The sequence below is a fragment of the Carassius carassius genome, chromosome 29 (assembly GCF_963082965.1).
Source record: "Carassius carassius chromosome 29, fCarCar2.1, whole genome shotgun sequence".
Taxonomy (NCBI): Eukaryota; Metazoa; Chordata; class Actinopteri; order Cypriniformes; family Cyprinidae; genus Carassius; species Carassius carassius.
The window spans coordinates 18,436,934-18,458,492 of record NC_081783.1 but is presented as its reverse complement, the minus strand read 5'-3'; the positions used below and the strand labels follow the sequence as shown (position 1 = coordinate 18,458,492).

General features: G+C 36.1%; 1 protein-coding gene and 1 non-coding gene across 2 annotated transcripts; one reads left to right on the top strand and one right to left on the bottom strand.

Moving 5' to 3' along the window:
- Positions 1-84: 84 nt before the first annotated feature.
- On the bottom strand, positions 85-19,755 carry LOC132109810 (bromodomain-containing protein 8-like). The gene is made up of 19 exons (XM_059516163.1): positions 19,704-19,755; positions 19,191-19,287; positions 17,321-17,390; positions 17,168-17,217; positions 16,704-16,826; positions 16,546-16,626; positions 16,238-16,302; positions 15,811-15,953; positions 15,536-15,727; positions 14,916-15,018; positions 14,508-14,633; positions 13,492-13,676; positions 12,672-13,163; positions 10,980-11,182; positions 10,815-10,907; positions 10,663-10,731; positions 7,703-7,985; positions 5,537-5,629; positions 85-583 (listed from the first exon to the last, which is right to left on the bottom strand). Exons 1-19 carry the CDS (start codon positions 19,720-19,722, stop codon positions 524-526), a joined length of 2,547 nt encoding a protein of 848 aa, XP_059372146.1. The 5' UTR covers positions 19,723-19,755; the 3' UTR covers positions 85-523.
- An 83-nt stretch (positions 19,756-19,838) lies between these two features.
- On the top strand, positions 19,839-19,911 carry trnaa-agc (transfer RNA alanine (anticodon AGC)). The gene has a single exon. It is a non-coding gene; the product is annotated as a tRNA-Ala (tRNA).
- Positions 19,912-21,559: the final 1,648 nt, after the last annotated feature.

Sequence of the window (21,559 nt, the reverse complement as noted above, 5' to 3'; positions counted from 1 at the left end):
AATTACTTCTCACTTAAAGAACAAAAACAAACTGAACATAGTACAGTAGACCTTTAACTGTAAACCAAAGCATCCATAATCCATCTTCATTCCTATAGAAGAAAAAAAGCTTACTTTTATTGCTCCTTCCTCCATCGTTCAGGGTTCCACATCATGAACAATGGCTTGTAAGGTTTCATTAGCTCTAGAAAATAACATTCTGATTCATGACGGTTGTACATTCAGTTTTTTTTAAAAGGCCAGTGATGACAGCTAGATTTGTGACATCATGTCTAAAACTTTTAAGCAACTCCTAAATTCAAACACAAGGTCAGTTTGTCCTGTCCTGTGAGTCTAGAATCAGAGCACATTTGGCCAGTTTTTCAGGTCTAGGACTGAAGGGTTTCTGTGAAAGTTTCCCTTCTTTTTGTGTCCCTGTAATTAGACTGTCGAATTGCGGTGTCAAGCTTAGCCAGAACTTCTAAACAAAACGGAAATAAATCCTATCTGAACTTCTGTAACCGCAGCAGTGCGACATCTCAGTTCACTTTTTCATCTTCATATCGGCCTCAATGGCACTGCGGCGCCCTCTGGTGCCTCCATCCTGGAAGAGCAGAGAAGCAGGCCAGCCGTGAGAAAGTGCAGACAGCCTGTCATCCACTGCCCTAACACACCGGACCATCAGTGTGAGAAACTAACTAATTTGACCTGAGAACACGAAGTGTGTGTGTGTGTTAATAGAACAAGCACTTCATCTTAAAGAGACGGTGACTTCAGAACTGTGCGATACATAGTTACGAAATTGATGAGTAGGCCTAAAAGGCTAAAAAAAAAAAAAACCCAATCATGAAAAGCGCATTAAAATATAGTGCTTAGGTGTGAATGTGTTAATAGTTAAAAGTTGCTCATGGAGGTTTTGTGTCATTTCTTGAAGACAAAAAAAAAAAAAAAAAAAAACTCTAACCGATCCATTTAAAAGGAAAGTTCTCAAACTGCTATTATTTAATCATCATGTCACAACACTGTTGTTTTTTTTTTCCTTGTTTGTTTTAAAAACATCCCTTGTGCTCACCAAGGCTGCATTCTCTTAAAAATACCATAAATTATTGAATAATATTACAATTTAAAATATATTTTTTCTATTTTAAAATGCCCCTATTATGCCATATTCGGATCCTAATATTGTTTTGGGAGTCTCCTACAATAGGACTATATGCATGCAAGGTCAGAAAAACGCTTTTGTATGCATTTCATTTCACCTCATTTTCCAGTTATACAATGATCTCTAAACCACTCTTTTCCATGAGCCTGCTCTGCTCTGATTGGTCAGATGGCCTAGTCTGTTGTGATTGGTCTACGGTGTACAGTGTGGTGTACATGTGTCTGAAATAATAGGCCTATTTCAAGTTGTACGCGGCCGGCCAACGTAGAACATGGACCGGGATAATGTACATGTGTAACCCAGTGACGTGTAGCCCTCACTGAACTGTGGGATTCGAACCACTAACGACTCGTCTAGTCTGTACAGAGCTGTTTCTTTATTTTGGAAGATAACTTTATTGTGCACTTTCAGCTTTACAACTTTGGAGATCGTTTATTTTCACATACAGCTACATTACACACTGCATGGAAGGCAATATTGGAAATGGCATAATAGGGGCACTTTAATATATTTTAAAATGTAATTTATTCTTGTGATGGAAAGCTGAATTTTCAGCATCATTACTCCAGTTTCCAGTGTCACATGATCCTTCAGAAATCACTGTAATGTTGATTTGCTGCTTATAAATTGTTTTCAGTAATATCAACGTTGAAAACTAGGACGGCGTTTTAGTGCCACGTTGGAAAAAAAAAGATTATGAGAATAAAGTCTAAATATTAAGAGAATAGATTCGAAATGTTTTGAGAATAAACTCGAATTATTACGAGAATAAAGTCAAAATGTTTCGAGAATAAAGTTGAAATGTTTCGAGAATAAAGTCGAAATAAAGTCGGAGATATTAAAAGCAGGTCTATCAAAAGCATGAATCTTATTACTATAGTGTGGCTTGCGCACTTTAAATAACGAATGCAATGGAAGATAAGAAATATTATTTCTAAGCATACTGTCCCTGCAAGTATGACACATGGTATGATTTCTGCTAATAATCAAACATATATTTGTAGTGTATTAAATAAAAGAGCTACAGCGCCCCCCCAAAGGAATGTCGATCGGGTGTGTGAGCTGATATTAAAATTTGTTGTTCCTGATATTAAAAAAAAAGTTGTTCCTGTTAAGTCTGTTAATAAAATTGACTCTTCCTCATCCCAGTAAGATGTGGCCGCTCGGACGCAACAATATTCAAATCAATTCAAGTGGCCTGCAATTTCTCCCGATGCTCTCAATCTGGGACATTTACATCCTCAACAAAGGCCTACTCTGAAAATAATATAACTTTAATTAATACTATTTAAAAGTATTTCGACTTTATTCTCTGAAAATTTCGAATTCATTCTCGGAGTATTTCGACTTCATTCTCGGAGTATTTTGACTTGAAAAAAAAAATCTTAAGATTACGAGATTGAAGTCGTAATATTTCAGAATAAAGTCAAAATCATCATCGAAAACAGTTGTCCTGATTAATATTTTTGTATTATATAGTTTTCTTGTATTGTATCAATTACAAAAGAATAAAATAAAGCATATTTCTTTACTTTTTGAAACATAGAAGGGTTTAATTTGAGCAGACGCTTTTTCCATCACGGTCATTATCAGAGCGCATTTTCCCACTACATTCATAATCTGGCTCATATTCGCGATCTCAACCATATTCACAAATCTATCGTCAATTACTTTAAAAATCCATATTGTGATTGCTGGCAGCTTATTCACCACATCCGCCATCAAACGACAATGACACTTGTTTTAATTGCTTACAGTAATGGATCTGTAGTAAAAGCCATTCTAGCAGTTCAGTCAGGTTCAATACTACTGATGATATTCTTTTGTTTTATGCCTGAAGTAATTAAGTGTAAAATAACGCCACCTTAAGGAATAAATGTGATCATTGTGCACTTACATAGTCATATATTAATTTATTGTTGCTCAGGAAAAAATATACTCAATTTTTTTTTTTATCAGAAAACATTATTTTAAATTTGACTTTTTTCTTGTTATATTGTTTATAATGAATAGACTGAGGAATACGAAGAAAGTTGACATCTAACTTTTAAAAAATGGAGGAGGAAGAAGGTAGTGAATGATGTCACAGAGACCCGAGGTATGTATTTAAGGGTTAACAGAATAATAATAATAATAATAATAATTTATTTTGAAAAAAAAAAAAGTATTACATTAAAATATCTTGACTGTCACTTTCGATCAATTCATCACATCCTTGCTAAATAAAAGTGTTCAAACCTTAAAATAGAATACATTTAATAACTAATGACAATTTATTCACAACTTATTAACACACAGACCTGGAACAAAGCGAGTGATCAGCTCTAACCAATCAGAGAGCAGTGTCAGAGAATAAATGTGTGTGATTGTGATTGTGTTTGGTAAGAGGGGATGGGAAATATCTTGTGATCTTGAGCCTGGATACTTACAAAGAGAGAGAGAAGGAAAGCGGGAGAGGCCATGGAGAGGCTGTCCTGTAGAAGGACAAACAGTACAGTGAAAAAAAAAAAAAAGTTCACTATTTAAACCTATTCTAGAAACAGAGAGAAGAAATGTACAATAGAGCAAAAGCAGGTGTTATGGGAGCAAACGGCTGGCATACTAATCTAAACCCCTGATCATGAGACGGAAAACATCAGACACATGCAAAGAGACTAGAATGACCAGACATTTTATGAGCCATATCCCATATCTTGATGGACAAACATTCACTTTAGTTGATTTCTATGTAGTGATTTGATATAGCCTTAAATGACAAAAGTGGATGGGATATCCGTTGCTTTCTCTTTATAATACGAAGAGATAAGATGAAAATATAGATCATGCATGTGCAAAATGATTGCCAATTTTTTTTAAGGAGAAGCAGATGCTAATTTTATTGTTCTGACAATAAAATCTGAAAAAAGTGATTAAATCATCTTCTAATTGCTTATAAAAACAAACCTACTCGTGATATAGTTGAATTATTTTCATTTACACATTTAGCAGACTCGCTTTTCTTTATTCTGGCAAACCTTTTACATTGCCAGTCCTCTTAAAAACATCTTATAATGACTTCAGGTCAACAAAACATTTGCTTTCCACTGGATTTTTTTCCCAGATGGTTGTGCATTAAAACAAATACATAAACTTTTACATTGGAATGGATTTGAACTCTAAAGTTTCCCACATATAAAACATGGGAGGACAGAGTATTTTTCTCTCACAGTCTTCTGGTCACCCTAGAAGCTTCTCTACATAGACACACACACAGCTGAGAAAGAAAAGGAGGATGGAATCACAATGGAAAAGAGAATCCTAAGACTGCAGATACTAAAGAGAGGATCTGAGGGGTTGATGAGTGACAGTGATGTGTATATATGCGTGATGAAGACATCAGATGTTCATGTGTGAGGGAGTGTGTTGTAACCAATTGCATGATGACCGCAGCACTCCAACATAAACTCAAATAGATGATGAAATGAGTGTCCAGTCATTTAAATGACCTCAATCACACTGCAAACAACTTAGTGTGAAAGCATCACTGAGACTAAAACCATGCAAAAAAATAAATAAAATAAAAATAAAATAAAAAAACTTTAACTTTGGTCTGGTGTGTGTTAAAAATAAAAACGGCACACAGATTCAACCAAAGAAACCGTCAAGTAGGTGTTTAAGCCAACCCTTGCACCACATACATAAATACATTATTTACATGCTTACAATAATCACATTTATATTCTGTTTATAATAAAATAATACACTACTGTTAAAAAATTTGGGGTCAGTAAGAACTTTAATGAATACTTTTATTCAGCAAAAAAAGAGTTATAACGCTGCAAAAGTTAAACAATTCTATTAAAAAAAAATGCTGTTTGAAATTTGTTCATCAAATATTCCTGAAACATCACATTTTCCAGAAAAATTAAGCAAGTGTTTACAACATTGATAATAACAATAAAATAGATTTATTGAGAAGCAAATTAGCATATTAGAATGATTTCTGAAGGATCATGTTACATTGAAGACTGAAAATCAGCATTGCATTACAGGAATAAAATTACATTAAAAAAAATATTAAAATAGAAAACATTTACAATTTTAACACTATCTCGCAATATTAAAGAATTTTAACATTTTAAAAACTCTTACTGCCCCTAAACTTTTGAACAGTATTGTATGTATAAGCAGACATAGATAGATAGACAGATATTCTCCCATATTTCTGAAAATGTTAGATTACTCGATACAATCATTTCCAGGACAACTAGGACACAAATATGGTGCCATGTGGAAACCTGGAAGAGAAACTCGAGTGTTAGACTCAAGGTGTTTGTGCATGGGTTAGTACAGAGGTCCTCTCACCTGCAGTGCCCTTGATTCTCACCTGTGAGTGTGTGTGTGTACAGCACTGACCTTCTCATTAGTGTCTTGTTTGGAGTTGTTCCTTTTCCTTCTGGCTGGTGGTTCTGGCTCTAAATGAGGGTCTTTGTGTGCAGGACTCAGGGTCTACATACAAGACTGTGTGTTAATGCAAGTAACGCTAACCTTACTGTCAGGGACTTCAGCAGTTCATGTGTGTGTATTAGTGTGTGTAAGGGACAGAAAGTGTTTTATTTGGGTTCTATCAAAAGGGGGTTCATCTATGTGGAACGTGGGGAAACCAAAGTGCTTTTGGATCAATCTAACACAAACATGTCCAGCCCCATTTCTACCCCAAATAAAAGGTACAGTGCATTCAGAAAAACTCAACTCACTTTTTTTTGTGTTGCAGATTATTATTATTTTTTTCTCACATCCATCTACACTCCATACCCTATAAAGCTGCATTTTTTTGTGCATATTATTTCAGTTGCATGAGATTTTTCTTTTTAACTCTTTCCCCGACAGCGTTTTTGAAAAAAAAGTTTACATTTCGCTAAAATTCATGGCCCCTGAATATTTTATTGTATGAATACCTGAACATGCAATACATCAAAATACAGAGAGCCTCTACTTTTTAAACAACAACAACAACTATTTTATTCTAGCTTCAAGCAATCTTTTTTTTTTTTATCAACACTTGAATGAGTTAAAAAAGCTGTAAAACTTTACAAGTCTGGTTTTAAATGTGTTATTTTCGGCTATGGATTTTAGATTGCTGTGAAATTATGTGCGATTTAAGGCTGCCACACAATCAATATGTAAAAAAATTAAGTGGTCTGAATACTTTCTGAATGCACTGTATTTTATATTTGCCATAAAAAACATAACTATGGAAATTAAACTTCTGGTTCTTATTTTACGCTTCTCATTTTGGGGTGAAATATGAACCATTTTTGTGAGATTCACCATGCAAACAAGGTTTGCATTTATGAGTTTGTACAGAAAGTATTTGGGCAGTGACACTTTTTCTTGCACTTCAGCACTTTTGGATTTTAAATAAAACTTAGCTCAGGGCCTAAGTGCTGAAACGACAATTTGAGCGCAGCCATCCCATTAAGAGCTAGAAAATCAATTTGTGCAGATTACCTGTGAGTATTACAACGTCATATGCAGTTTGTGGTCGCAAATCCATTTTGTGTGTATTGACAGCCATTAAGTCTGCAGGCTAAAGACATTACGAGTTATGTTTCCTGATGATGCTTCAGTTTGTGCTTTCCCGTTCATTCTCAGATGGACTGAAAGCAGGTCAGTTTGTAGGTTCTTTTGCCGCTCAGTGCCACTGCCAGCCGATAGTTAGAGGCAAATGGTTTTTAAATAATGTTGTTTTCAGGACACTTTTGAATGAATGCTGCTTCAACAGAGACCGAAATAAGAGCCAACCCCCAGCGTCATCCTCACAGATAAAGCTTCATGCTGTGATGCACAGAACGCTGTTTTTTACTCTCCTTTCTGTGACTCTGAGCTTGCGCTTCCTAAACCGTTTCACTGTCTGCAATACTTCCCTTCAGATGTCCACAGACTCTTTGATGTCCTGTCCTTGAGACGTTTGAAGGTTCTAGCCTGCTCTCTGAAAAACAGCTCAGACTATATCCTGGAAAAGGATCAAGCATCTTAATTTGTTCTAGAGATGCTTTTTTTTTATATATATAACTGCACTTACTTTTCTCTCAACAGTCCAGTGTTGTTATTCTGAACTAAAATTATTTAAAAAATCATTTTAGAGAAATGAAATATAGATGGAATAAAATTAAATATAAGTATTAGATAAAAAAAAAACTTGCTGCCTTGGTTATCAACTGAAATAAGCAAAATATTAAAATTATTTTTAAAAATTAACAACCAATTCAAAATATTAATAACTATAGTCACATGTAAATAAACTAAAATAACAGTCTTAAATAGCTTTTAATGTCTTCCTGCTTCTTTAAACGCTCTTTTTTCTCACTGAATAGTATGTCTGTTGAAAAACTATGAAATGTCACTGCCCAAATAATTAGCAGTGAAAGCATTGTGTGACTACTTCTCCCTATAGTGCTCACTGTGTGTATATGTGTGTGTGTGTGTGTGTGCGATGATGATATTCCTCCAATCTTCTCCACAGCGTTTTCCTTCCACTTTTGGTTTCGTTGTGTGTGACTATGCATGTTTGTCTCTAACCTTTTCATTAGGGTCTTGTTTGCGGTTGGCCTCCCTTCCGCGTAGGCTCTTGGTGCCGATGCCTGATTCTGATGTTTGCATGATCAGCTGAGTGGCCAAGAACTGCTGGATCTGTTCCAGAACGTCCCTCTGCATCTCTAGGGCCATGTGGTAGACGTCATGATCCGAGCTGTTGTACATCACCGCGTTCTGGAACATCAGCATGATGTCACGCTGGAACTCCGCCGTTGTGCGGATCTGCCCAGACTCGATGTTCTTCTTGATGGCTGATAGGTCCATCGGTCTGAGATTGTGGAGGTTTCAGGAAGGACAAAAACACAATTACCCAACAGAAAAACTGGTAATACTTTACTATAATGTTTGTTTAGTTGACATGAGTTAATACATTAATTCCTGGAGGGCCACAGCTCTGCAGAGTTTAGCTCCAACCAGCTACAAATCACACCTTGTAGTCATCAATTGTAGGTGGGGTGAGTGAATTTACAGCGCTCTCTCCACCCTCAATACCACGACTGAGGTGCCCTTGAGCAAGGCACCGAACCCCCAACTGCTCCCCGGGCGCCGCAGCATGAATGGCTGCCCACTGCTCTGGGTGTGTGTTCATGGTGTGTGTGTTCACTGCTGTGTGTGTGCACTTTGGATGGGTTAAAAAGCAGAGCACGAATTCCTAGTATGGGTCACCATACTTGGCTGTATGTCACTTTCACTCACTTCACTTGATTAGCTCGATTGTGTGTTTGATTAGGGTTGGAGCTAAACTGTGCAGAGCTGTGGCCCTCCAGGAATTGAGTTTGAGACCAATGCATTAACCTAAATTAACAGCTAGGGATGCACCGATACCACTCTTTCCCAGTACTCACCCGATATCGATACTTTTATTTTTGGTACTTGCCGATACAGGAGTACCGATACCGATATTTTAAATTGCATTTGTAATTTTTTTTTTTATATTGGGTATAGAAACCAAAAGAGTATGTATAATGTTAGCTGGTTGACTTAATTTATTAAATAGATAGTCAAACCGAAGTTTATTCAGACACCAACATTTGACATTATCACAGTTTATTCTCTATAGTTTAGATGATGGTAATTAAATATTACAAGAACTCATAGTTAAACTGTGTCAGAACGATTTCATCTTGATAATGTTAGATAACTTTGATAGAAAGGTATGTAATGGATTACAATCAACCAAAAATTATTCAGACAGCCATTAAAATATATTTGATAAGTTTTTGTTACTTTCTTTGTTCATGTTTTTGATCTATGGTTCATCATCTGTAATTTAATAGCATTAGAGCTGCTCCACTGCAGCGACTTCGTACTGTAATAACGCACTTTGCTGTAATAATGAAGGGAACCACTCGTTATAAATCTCCTGTGATAATTTTCACACATAGAAGGTGGGTTTTTTTGTTTTTGTTTTGTTTTTAATCTGTAACGTGCTACTATTTATATTCAAAGCTACTCATATAATGCAGAAACACTCAAGCAAGCAAAAGACGCCCAATGCGTGCATGTGTTTGTACTAGAACTAGAGGGACAGTAGTAACGTACTGCCTACACAGGCTACTAGATTCACTTTCGCCATAAACTCATGTATGCCTAAGGTAGAAAATTAAAGATTTTTATAGTTAATGACCATATAAACTCTTTTTTTTACGATTCAGTTTTAATCCAAATGCGTGTGCTTAGTGAGCTAACATCAAAAATCACACAACAAAAGTGCTGGAGCATGCTCACTCTCTCTCTCTCTCTCTCTCGCTCTCTCTCTCTGTCACTCTCTACCGTTAAGTAGCTTGTACATTGTATTACTTATCCGACATATCCGACTGAACTACAAACTTTCCAGTAACGAAATGTATTTTCAGTCGGCAACCTCGTGCATCTCCGCCGCTGTGCGCTCAATCCACTGAGCGTGCTTTATCAGCTTGCGCATGTCAACTACACAGGCGTTAATACTGAATGTTTAACATAATATTCATTGCATAGATATCCTACGTAGACAACCTTAATCTCTAATAACTCAATTCTGCTCTCTGTTGTCTGTGTTTCTTTGTCTGAATATGGCACTTATCACATGCTGTGTGGTATCGGGGCATTTTAACGAGTATGAGTACAAGTACAGGAGCTCAGTATCGGGACTGTATTGGTGCATCGCTACTAACAGCCATTTGGACAGCACCCATTTACTGCAGAGGATCTACTGGTGAGCAAGTGATATAATGTACATTTCTCCAAATCTGTTCTGATGAAGATACACATTTATCTTCATCTTGGATGGTCTGAGCCTAAGGGGTATTACATTTTCAGCAAATTTTCAGTTTTCAGTGAACTAATCCTTTAAACGTATTTTTCATTTTTAGTTCTCTAATTTTTATTTTATCCCTTTCTGGATAAAGTTATTTTTGGTTTTTATTTGTCTGGATCATGTTTTAATGTTTAAATTAAATATTAGCAATTTTAGTGATTAAAAAGCATATCTATTGCCTTGAAGTCACAAAATGTTTATTATTCAACAATTTATTAAAGGTTTAACCAAAATTAAATTTTTACAATCCCATGAAATCTTTTATTTTTTCCCAAACTGTGTTTTATTGGTTCCACATTCCATGTTTACATTTTAATATTTTAATGAATTAATATTCAATATATCTTCATCATCAATAAATCATATCATATTAATACATGACACTTTAATTTAATAATCTAATCATAATTTTTATATTAATAGGGCCCTATGAACCGTTTCATTAATTCATTAATTCAGGAAATTCTGTTATCTGTTTTAATTTGGTTGGATTTATGATTTAATACAGCTTTATTATTATTATATTATATTATTATTATTATTCATACTTAAGATACTTATCCTTATCTTGATTTGGTTAATTATTCACAGATTTATTCACCCAAAAGCCCTAGACACTCAAAAAAGTAAGAGAGTCTCATCTTGATACCTGTGCACAATGCTGTGATAACCAGGGGCGATGTCATCAGACACAGGCTGCAGAAACACACTTGCATACCTGAAACAATAATTGACAAATGCATACAACATTTGTGTCTACAAGTGAGAGCTCATCACAAAACAGCAGCTGAGGTAGCTCACCTGTGATTGGCTGCTGCCCGCCACACCAGCATGATGGCTTTCTTCCAGATCTTCTGAGCCTGCAAGGCCTCTTGATCTTCGCTGCACATGGAGCTGAGAGAGAGTGTTGTTAAAGGCAAATGAGAGGCTGAAACACACAGAATACAAGCTCACACACACACTCACAACTGAGATGAGGCAGGGCTGCTGGCGGTGGAGTCCGCTGTAGTGTAGCGCTGAGAGTGACTGCCGTATCCATCCTCACTCTCACTGGCAGGAGGATCAACCTCTGAGAGATACGGCCCCTCTCCGTCCCCATCGCCACACTCTTTCATCTCCATCCCTTCATCCACATCCACCTCACTGCCTCCATCCTCTTCCTTCACCTCCTACAGCATTTGAAGGAGGAATAATAAACAGTTACTTCTTCATCCTTCAAGTCATTCTGTGAGGGAAATGCATGGGGCTTGTGAGTTGATGAAGTTTACATTTTTTTTTAATTTAAAATAAAAAACACTATTTGCTTACCTGTATGTCATGTGACCATTAACCAGCATCAGAGAACTGAGAACATTTTGATTTATTTTTAAATTATTAAAATACTAACATTAAAATCTCAAAGGTACCTATTTAGGTCAAAAGGGTTAAAAGTGCCATTTTGGCCATTCTAATTCTTCTGAATTTCTTTTCTACAGAAAAAAAGAGAGCTTTATTTTTGCCGAATTTCCTAATTATGTTGTTACTGAATCATTTTCTTCCAATTCACTACAGCTCAAATCTCATTTGCATTCCCAGTCTTTTAAATAAAGCATGTCAACATGCTTCAGACCAGGTTTGATGTCCAATGTGTCTTTCATACATACTTGAATGCAAATAAGATTGAGAGTTTTAAAAGGTATAATGTTTAGTGATTAATAACTTACATTTGATCTTTTACTCACATAAAGCAATCTTATGACTTCATAAGTGCTTTTTTTGACATTTTTGGAGGTCATCAGTGTCTTTGTTCATTCCCTTTCTAGAAAAAGACATTTGTTGGTAACTTCTTATGCTTTCATCTGACACTATAAATGTGTTTTATAGTGTTTTTCCAAATGTACAGTACTGACCAGTAGTGTATATTGTTATTACAACATATTTATATTTAAAAAACATAGCGTCTTTTTTCTTTCTTTCTTTTTTTTTTTACTTTTTATTAATCAAAGTATCCTAAAAAAGTATCACATGTTCTGAAAAAATATTAAGCAGCAGAACTGTTTCCAACTTTGATAATAAATCATCATATTAGAATGATTTCTAAAGGATCATGTGATAATGATCCTAAAAATTCAGCTTTGAATCACAGAAATAAATGCTAATTTAAAAGTATAATAAATTTAAAAACAATTATTTTAAATTGTAATAATATATCACAATATTACATTTTTTTTCTGTATTTTTGATCAAATAAATGCAGGCTTGATGAGCAGAAGAAACTTCTTTCAAAAACATTAAAAATAATAATGTTTCCAAACCTTTGGTCTGTACTGTATGTTATGCAAACATGTTAATATTGTGAACTATTGTTACAATTTAAAATAACTTTTATATTTTAAAATGTATTTTAATCCAGTGATGGCAAAGCTGAATTTTCAATATCATTACTCCAAGTCTTCAGTGTCACATGATCCTTTCAGAAATACATACACTAATATGCTGATTTGCTGCCGAAGTAGCATTATTTCTTATTATTTCCAATGATGAAAACAGTTGTGCTGCTTCATATTTTTGTGGAAAACATGATACATTTTGTACAGGATTCTAAGATGAATAGAAAGTTCCACAGAACAACAAATGCATATTAAGACAGGCTTCATTTTTCTGCTTCTTTGCTGATACCTTTGTGTCTTTCGCCGAGGCTGAGCTATCTTCTGAGTCCAGACAGGGCGTCATGGTGTCTGGCTGAACCCAGTCCTCCCGCTCACACTTCACGACTGGACTCAGGGTTCTGTTATCCTGCTGCGCTTCCTCCATCCCTCCTTCTCCGTCTCCTTCCCTCTCACCCTCAGTCTTAACCTCAGAGTCCTGGTTCTGCTCTGTGTCAGGGGCGGCAGGTGCCACAGTGTGCCCTGTCACTTCATCAACTACTTCGGTTTCTGTAGCCTTCTCTACCAGAACCTCCATTTCTCCTTGCACACCCGCAGGATCAGGGCTGCTCTGTGTGACCGCTGGGGCAGGACTCTGCTGGACGATGGGCTCTGGTTCGGCTGCCTTAAAGGTCTGTGACTCCCAAGGACTGGTGAGGGGGTGGCCATTGACCGCTGGGTCCTCACAGAGAGAGAGAGCCGCCTCCACTGCGGCTGCGTCCAAAGCCTCCACAGGATCGTCCACCTAAGACAGATATACTAGTTTACTTTTTGGCAACAGAAAGGAAAAGCTTTTCGAACTGTTTTCTGTTTTAGGAGTCAGAGAGATGAATGGTACCCACGGACGTCCATTGTATTTTTTTCCATACTATGGAAGTCAACTGGTTGGTTAGCAACATTCTTGTGAATATATTTTTTGTGCTCAACAGAAGATAGAAACTTGTACAGGTTTACTTGAGGGCAAGTATTTGATGACAGAACTTAAATTTTTGGATGAACTATCCCTTTGACATGACATGAAGTAGCAACCAATCGCACATCACAACCATACACATGTGTTTGTGTGCATATACCTTCTCCTCTATGATTGCAATGATGTCTCCCACGGTCTCCAGGTCCAGTTCGTGGGCCATGTATGACACTGACAGCACTGTGTCCTCCTCCACCAGCTCTGCCTCCTTCCCCTCCACCTCAGCTGGAGTGGATGACCCTGCCATTACTGCTTCTGCTCCAGAACCTTCAGCAATGGCTGCAGCTCCTACACACAACAGGAAACACATCGCTTAGTACTCTCACTATGGTTCATTTCTTTCATGTGTGCACTGAAGAGGAAGTAATGCCTCTTTTTAAGAGGAAAAAACACACATTTTTAAAGGGTTAGGTTACCCAAAAATTCTGTCATCATTTATTCACTTTTATCCTTCTTCCAAATCTGAAAATTTTTGGGTGAACCCAAAATTGGCTGAATTTGGCCTTTGCGGTCAGTGCCATTACTTTGAAAGAAATTAATACTTTTATTCAGCAAGGATGCATTATATTGATCTAAAGTGACAAATACATTTAGAATTTTTAATTCAAAGAATCCTGAAAAAAAGCAAAAAAATGGAATGGAATTTTTACATGAACGGTTTTCAACATTGTTAATAAGAAGAAATATTTCAAATACGCAGCAAATCAACATATTAGAATGATTTCTGAAGGAACGTGACACTGAAACCTGGAGTAATGATGCTGAAAATTCAGCTTTGCATCACAGGAATGGATTACATTTTAAAATATAATAACATGGAAAACAGTTATTTTAAATTGTATTAAAGTTTCACAGTATTACTGTATTTTTGATTAAATAAATGCAGCCTTGGTAAGCGAAGAGATTTTCTTCAAAAACATAAAAAAAATAAAAAATCTTGTTGACCACAAACTTTGTTTGTATTAACTGTTATTCTAGAATATCTGTCAGTGCACTCTGAGTGATTTATGATTGGATAAAAATGAACTACACAAACAGGAAACAGACAGCCAGAGCAAAAACATACAGACAGTTCTACAGAGAGAGTGCTGAAGAGAGGAAATCAGTGAGATCAGAGACCTGTTTTGGGCACAGAGAGGTGGTCTGGGGCTGGGAGGACCACTGTGGGGGGCTTAGGGGGATCAGCACTGACAGGTGGCTGCGCTGGGGTGGCGCTTTCCAACAGACGAGATAACGTAGGAGCATCTGACACAGAGACACACACATACAGTGCTACAAACACACACTAAAGCACACAGCTACTCTCACAATAATCACACTACATGGTAATAATGTCCTACACAGAGCATGAAATCTAGAACTTGCATGCAGGACGCATTGTAAAAATGCAAAAGATTTGTGCTAAAGTAAATCAAACCAAAACAAACAGCATGACTCAAAATTCAGTTTGTTCAATGACACAGAAAATGTTTAATGTTGAAGAGAGACATTTAAAACATAAAGAAAGAAAAGTGTGTCTTTGTTTACCAGCTGTAATGTCTAGATTAGCAGGCAGAGCGGTTGCAGCAGTGTGAAGCTCCACTCCATGTGATCCATTACTCAAACCTGTGGCCACATCACCTTCAACCACCTGCCCAACAGACACACACAGAACAATACGAGAAACCATTCGCAAAATCTACAAACACACTCTCCACTTTTAATGCTAGTCAAGGTTTCTTGCACTCTTGCACGTTAACTAAACAAAACATTTATGAAACATTTTTAATTAGGCTGAAATAAATTTAAAAAGCCTAAATAGGATTAAAACCTTGCACAAAAATTCTAAATATTGCCTTAATTAATATGAGAAAACTACTAATAAAACAAGTAATAAATATAAGAAGTGTATGTATATATATATACATATATACATATCTGCAGTTTAGTTGGTACAAATGGGTTGGCCTGAAGAGGGAGCTTTACATTGTAAAGGTTAGAACCATGGGGTTCTGGTGACTATATTTATAGGACAATATAAAGTAAACATGAATGTAAAGTTGAGAAATGTAAAATGGACAGGCAAAATCCTGTTTGCTGTGACATGCCCCTTAAATCCAAGCTTAAACTTAAAGCTTAAACGTTGCTTCACGGTATCCCACACTCACAAGTCTAGAGCTGGCAGCGATGAGACTGCCCTTCTTCAGCAGTTCAGACAGCAGCGGGGAGGGAGGTGGTGTGGCTTTTGAAACAAGGTGCTTCTTCTGCGGGGAGTCATCTACCATAGGGGCCAGACCTGACTCTTTAGGCCCTGGACCCGTGACCTCTGACATAGCCATGAAGACGGTCAGTCCTTGAGCCTGGGCGGAGAAATCATGAGTATGATCTCTTATTAGAATCAGCTTTAAGTTTAAATGTTAATAAAACAGAGGTAGGAATTCACCATGGGACTGGCACAGGATTCATCTGTCATTGGCTGCAGTGTTTCTGGTTGCGAGACGTCCAGGCTGGGAAAACTAGCACTGGGTGGAGAACGTACGGTCACGCTGGGAACTCTCTTTGGTGTATTTTTAGCTGCCTGACGAACTGGAAAGAAAGAGAAAAATGTATTATTGTTTTAATGCAAAAGAAATGTATTTAATGTATTTATGCAAAATAAACATTTCACTGCCAGCAACAAGCCCAAAGTAATACAAACTGAAATTTCCTAGTATTAAAAATGCAATTTTTGCAATAAGATGCATGGTAAACTAATATTATTTTCAAGTACATCAGCAATATGTTACTCTGCTAATTTAATTTAATTAAAACAATTGTTTCTTTTGTGGAGGCATTCACTTTTGAAAGTGCTGAGTGAATGTAAATCTCACCCTGATATGCTGCCTCAGTCGCCCTCTTCTTTTGCTCTGTCTGCTCTTCTTCCTGCCTCCTCTTTCTGACAAGAGAACACACACAATCTCATGATGACAGAGTGCATTCATTTCATAAAAACATGTTTTTATACAATAAAGGGCTCCAGCCATTTCTTAAGGTGTTTAACCTAATGTGAAATAATGTTTGGTAAAGTGAAATCAGTACAAGGGTGGTTGAAACTAGACCATATAGAAAAAAGAATAGAAAAGAAAGACAAATAACAGAAATGACAGACAAGTGCAAAACCGGTACAGAATTGTCTTACAGCTCTATATCTGCCCACAGCTCCTCCAGTTTAGGGTCCAGATGGCCTGCCTGAATCAAATCCACCTCTCTCTTCAGTTTCCTGAAGGGACAGCACACAGGTATCACATATGTGTGAAAGATATAGACAGTGAGATGGAGAAGCAGGTGGAGATGTACCTGTATTTCTCCTGTGTGTCTTTGATCAGCCTCTTGAGCTCCTCGATCCTCTCTGTTGTCAATCTACGCACGATCACATCCTCAATGGTCTCAACCACCTCCCCTTTCTCACCCCGTTTACGTCTGCAGGGAATGAACATGTCAAACTTACCAGTGAACTTGTGAATATGCACTGAGATAGTTTAGGTTTAATACAACAAAACTACTACAACTGGCTAAAATAATAGCCAGAGTTTTAATTACACAAAGTCTGTGCAAAAATCATAAAATGCTTTTTCACATATTTACTGCTTTCCATGCACAAATATAAAGTACAACTTCTATGCTGATTATTAGTTTTCATTGTATACACAGAATAGGTCGTAAAATTGAACTCTTTTGGTTTTTGCGAGAACAATGGCAATATTTAATAAAGACTCTCAGCACAAATGTTTTGAGAATTAGAGAGAGAGGGATTTACTTACTTTGGGGCCTCTGTGGTTTCCAGCAGCTCAGAATATTGGGAGGCACAATGCTGCAGAGATCGTATTGACTTGAGATCGTATTGAAAATATGAATCACCAAGCAAATCACTAATACTAATAAAATCACTCCCAGTCCCTCTCTATTTAAATTACCTTCTGGGAGAACCAGTCCGGGGGTCGTCCAGGCTCTGAGAAGGGCTTGATGGCTCTGCTTACAGACACCCTAACAAAAAAATATAACAGTGTATCATATATATTAATTCTTTATAAATAATTACATGCACTTAATAAAATTTGATAAAATTCATATATATTATATCATATATAATATAATTAATAAAATTCCAAATCAGCAATTGCTAGTAAACTTCACAAACAATTACAAAGAAAAAATAAACGCGTTGAATTAAATTAGTGCTATCAAAATATTAATCGCGATTTATGGCATACAAAATAAATAAATAAAATGAATTACAGAATAAATGTGTGTAATGTGTATATTTATTATGTATATATAAATACACACACAAGCGTGTAATAATTAAGAAAAATATGTTGTTTATATAATCACAATTTTAAGAATATATATTCATATATATATATATATATATATTCATATATATATATATATATATATATATATATGTGTGTGTGTGTGTGTGTGTGTGTGTGTGTGTGTGTGTGTGTGTGTGTGTGTGTGTGTGTGTGTGTATAAATAAATAAAAAACAATACTCTATTTGTGTGTGTATTAATATAAACATAAATATACACAGTACACACACATTTATTATGTAAACAAAAACTTTTATTTTGGATGCAATTAATTGCGATTAATAGTTTGACAGCACAAAATTAAATGCAAAATTTAAGTATAAAGACTAAGAGTTTTCTTAAAAAAAAAATGTACGCCAGTAATCTTTGTTTTATTCACAACTTCTTGGATAATAGATTCAAACTCTATTACTTGGAAAGAAAAACAATGATTTACAATTTTAAAAACATAAATGTGTTTTCCCCCCAATTCTTAATCACAGATTTCTATTGGAAACATTTTCAAATCTTAATCTTTATGCTCATAACGTAATTTGTAATGAAACATGCTTTATACATTAATGAAAGCATTTTCCAACAGTCATTTCACTGCACAAACTACAACTGATCAGGGGTAACGTTATGCTTCCCAAAAGCAACTATGGTATGGAGTTCCGTCGTTTCAATGGAACTAACTTTAACTACCATAGTTAGCTAACGATGCTTTTGGGAAACGCACCCCTGTTTAGCAATGCTTGCTGATTACTTATAAGTGAATTGTAATATTAGAACTTTGTTCATTTTAATGCGTTGTGCTGCACCGCTAGCTTTTTTTTTTATGTACTAAAACAGTATCAATGAAATAAAAAATTATCAGACATTTATTGGTAAATGAAAAACAAAAATTATAAATACAATTAGCTCAGACGGTCAAGCTTTTGGACAAAAGTAAAAAAAGCGATTGGTCCAAAGTAAGCCACAGGAGAAACATGATTGTTTCAAAGTAAGCCACAGGAGAAACAAGATTGTTTCAAAGTAAGCCACAGGAGAAAAAAGATTGTTTCAAAGTAAGCCACAGGAGAAACACGATTGTTTCAAAGTAAGCCACAGGAGAAACACGATTGGTTCAAAGTAAGCCACAGGAGAAACACGATTGGTCCAAAGTAAGCCACAGGCGAAACGAGATTGGCTCATGTGGGCTTAATTTGGCTCAGTCGGTGGGACGCAAGCGAGAGGTAGCAGTAGGATCGATGCCCGCATCTTCCAAAAAATATTATCTTACGTCCTAATCATAACTACTGACCACAATCTTCTCTAAATATAAAATAAGCCATTTTTAAGTCCACGTCTGATTAAGGACGATTAACAATGTACTCATACATTTAAGAAAAGCTACAAAACAGATATTGCTACGAGTAGAGCTTTGCATTATTAACATGCTTCAATCTCAACACAGTTCTGTGATCATGAGTGCTAATTATCTATTCTCACCAGTTCTGATCGCCGCTTCTCATCACGGAGGAGGCGAGACAGAGCTTCTCCCGAACCGACCAGGGCTCAGTCGGACCCACTGACAGCATCTTGTGTTCTAGGGTTGAAAACACGAGTTTTATTCGAAGCTGTACTGAATGCAAATCTTTACACAAAAAAGTGGGGGGAAATTATGGTAAAATAAAAAGGCTGATTATAATGTAGTATGACGTTAGGTGCTTCTTTAAAACAACATTCATTAAACACAAGACCATTTGTTAAACAAAATTATTTATATTACATATATACAACGTAAAATTTCTTCTTTTGTTCAAGGACTGAGATAAATGTGTGTTGACAATGTAAACATTGATCGTCATTCGTCAACAACTAACTTAAATTGCTCGCCACGGCGTTACTAAGAGCATTAGCTACTCTGTTTAAACAGGATAAAATACTTCAAAATCAAATTTACACAGTGATTTGATTTTAGACTGTGTTGTGAATATGTTGAGGAAATAAAATAACACTTACTTCCCACCCCGGTTGACATTTTGAGTGTCTGTAGCAATAACTTACTTCCGCCGGAACTATTATAGTGTAACACCCGCATGAACACTTTCAGGTGTAACATAAATATATTTCCGACATACCACCACTGCTAGCACAGGGGGATTAGCTCAGATGGTAGAGCGCTCGCTTAGCATGCGAGAGGTAGCGGGATCGATGCCCGCATCCTCCACTTATTGCTTTACTTTTAATAACTTCACTCTGGTACAACACAGAAGCAATTGAGGATTAATGAGAGATTACTAAATACCCAAGTAACGTTAGTTGCTATCCCTTATAGTTTATAGTCAGTGGTGTATAAAGTACATGAAAGTCATACTCAAGTACAGATATCTTACCAGAAAATGATTGGTAGAAGTTGAAGTCACCGTTTAGCATGTATTTACACAGTTTATGTATCTCAGAGGGGACATGGATGCATTTAAACTGCAGAAAAAAATGTATAAATGTATAAACAATGCATAAACAGTGTAATGTTTTGTTTTTAACATAAAACGTTGAATACTGACATTTGAAATAATTTAAAACATGAAAAAAGTCGATATGTGAAATTAAAAGGCCAGTAGGTGACAGCAAGTGACTGTTAATGAGTGAGTCATTGAGATTCAACCTATTCATTCAAATGGATGATTCATTCAGAAACAAAGCATTTGACTGTGTTAATGAGCGAATCACTGAATAACTTATTCAACCGATTCGTTCAAAAAGCTGATTTATTCAATAAGTGAACACCGTTTTTTATTGCTCAGACATGCAAAACAGTGCTGTGATCTTTGTTTGGAACTACTTTCGTTAGCAAAATGCTAGCAAAACAAGCATTGTAATGTCTAAAATATAAGTCACTTATTGCTTTACTGAACTTATATAAAATTATTATTAAATGTGTTCATACATCTGAAAAAAATACGGTAACGTTATAGATTAAGTTAACTATGCCTAGTTAAATTAAATTATATAAATATAAAAAGCATACAGAAACATGTTTGCCGTATACAATTTAGAATGCCTGTAATACTGAGTTTTAATAGACTAATAAATCAATGTGCGTGATTTGGTAATAAAGCCTACTTGATTGCACATCATTAGAACAACACTTACCATATCACTGCAGATGATGCTGTAGATCGCACCTTGCGCACACGACTCACTTGTTTGCAAATGGGTTTTAGTCTAACTTGCAAATGCCAGACCACTGATTCGTCAAACCTCCTTTCCTGCAGTCTGTGTTCTTCTGACTATTTTGTAGTAAGTAATGAATATACTTAGGACAAATGTACCGGAGTAAAACTATACATGTTAAATAGGAAATGTAGGGGAGTAAAAGTAAAAAGTTCGCTGAAATATAAAAACTCAAGTAAAATACAGATAAGGTTACCCCCCCCCCCAAAAAAATACTTAAAGGGATGGTTCACCCAAAAATGTAAATGTTATGTTTATCTGCTTACCCCCAAGGGCATCCAAGATGTAGGTGACTTCATTTCGTAGAACTGAGCGGCAACCTCCCGCTCTCTCTCCTGAAGCCAACAAGGAAGTGACTTCTGCAATTCATCGACTGGCCGCTTGAGGCTGGCTGCAAAAGGGAGTCAGTCCCATAGACTCCACGTTAAAATGCTTAACTTTACAACAGAAAAAAAACGTTTACAGCCTGGTTCAAAAAAATATTTTGGTCTATTTAGCCAATTTTGCCCTTCATGACAACTGTGGGGGGGGGGGGGGGGTGATTTTCTTTTAAATTAATCCGTTTAAATTATATTAATCCTTAAAGTTCTGCATAATTAAGGGCGTGGCCACTTGAGTGACAGGTGGATTGCCGCTGTTTT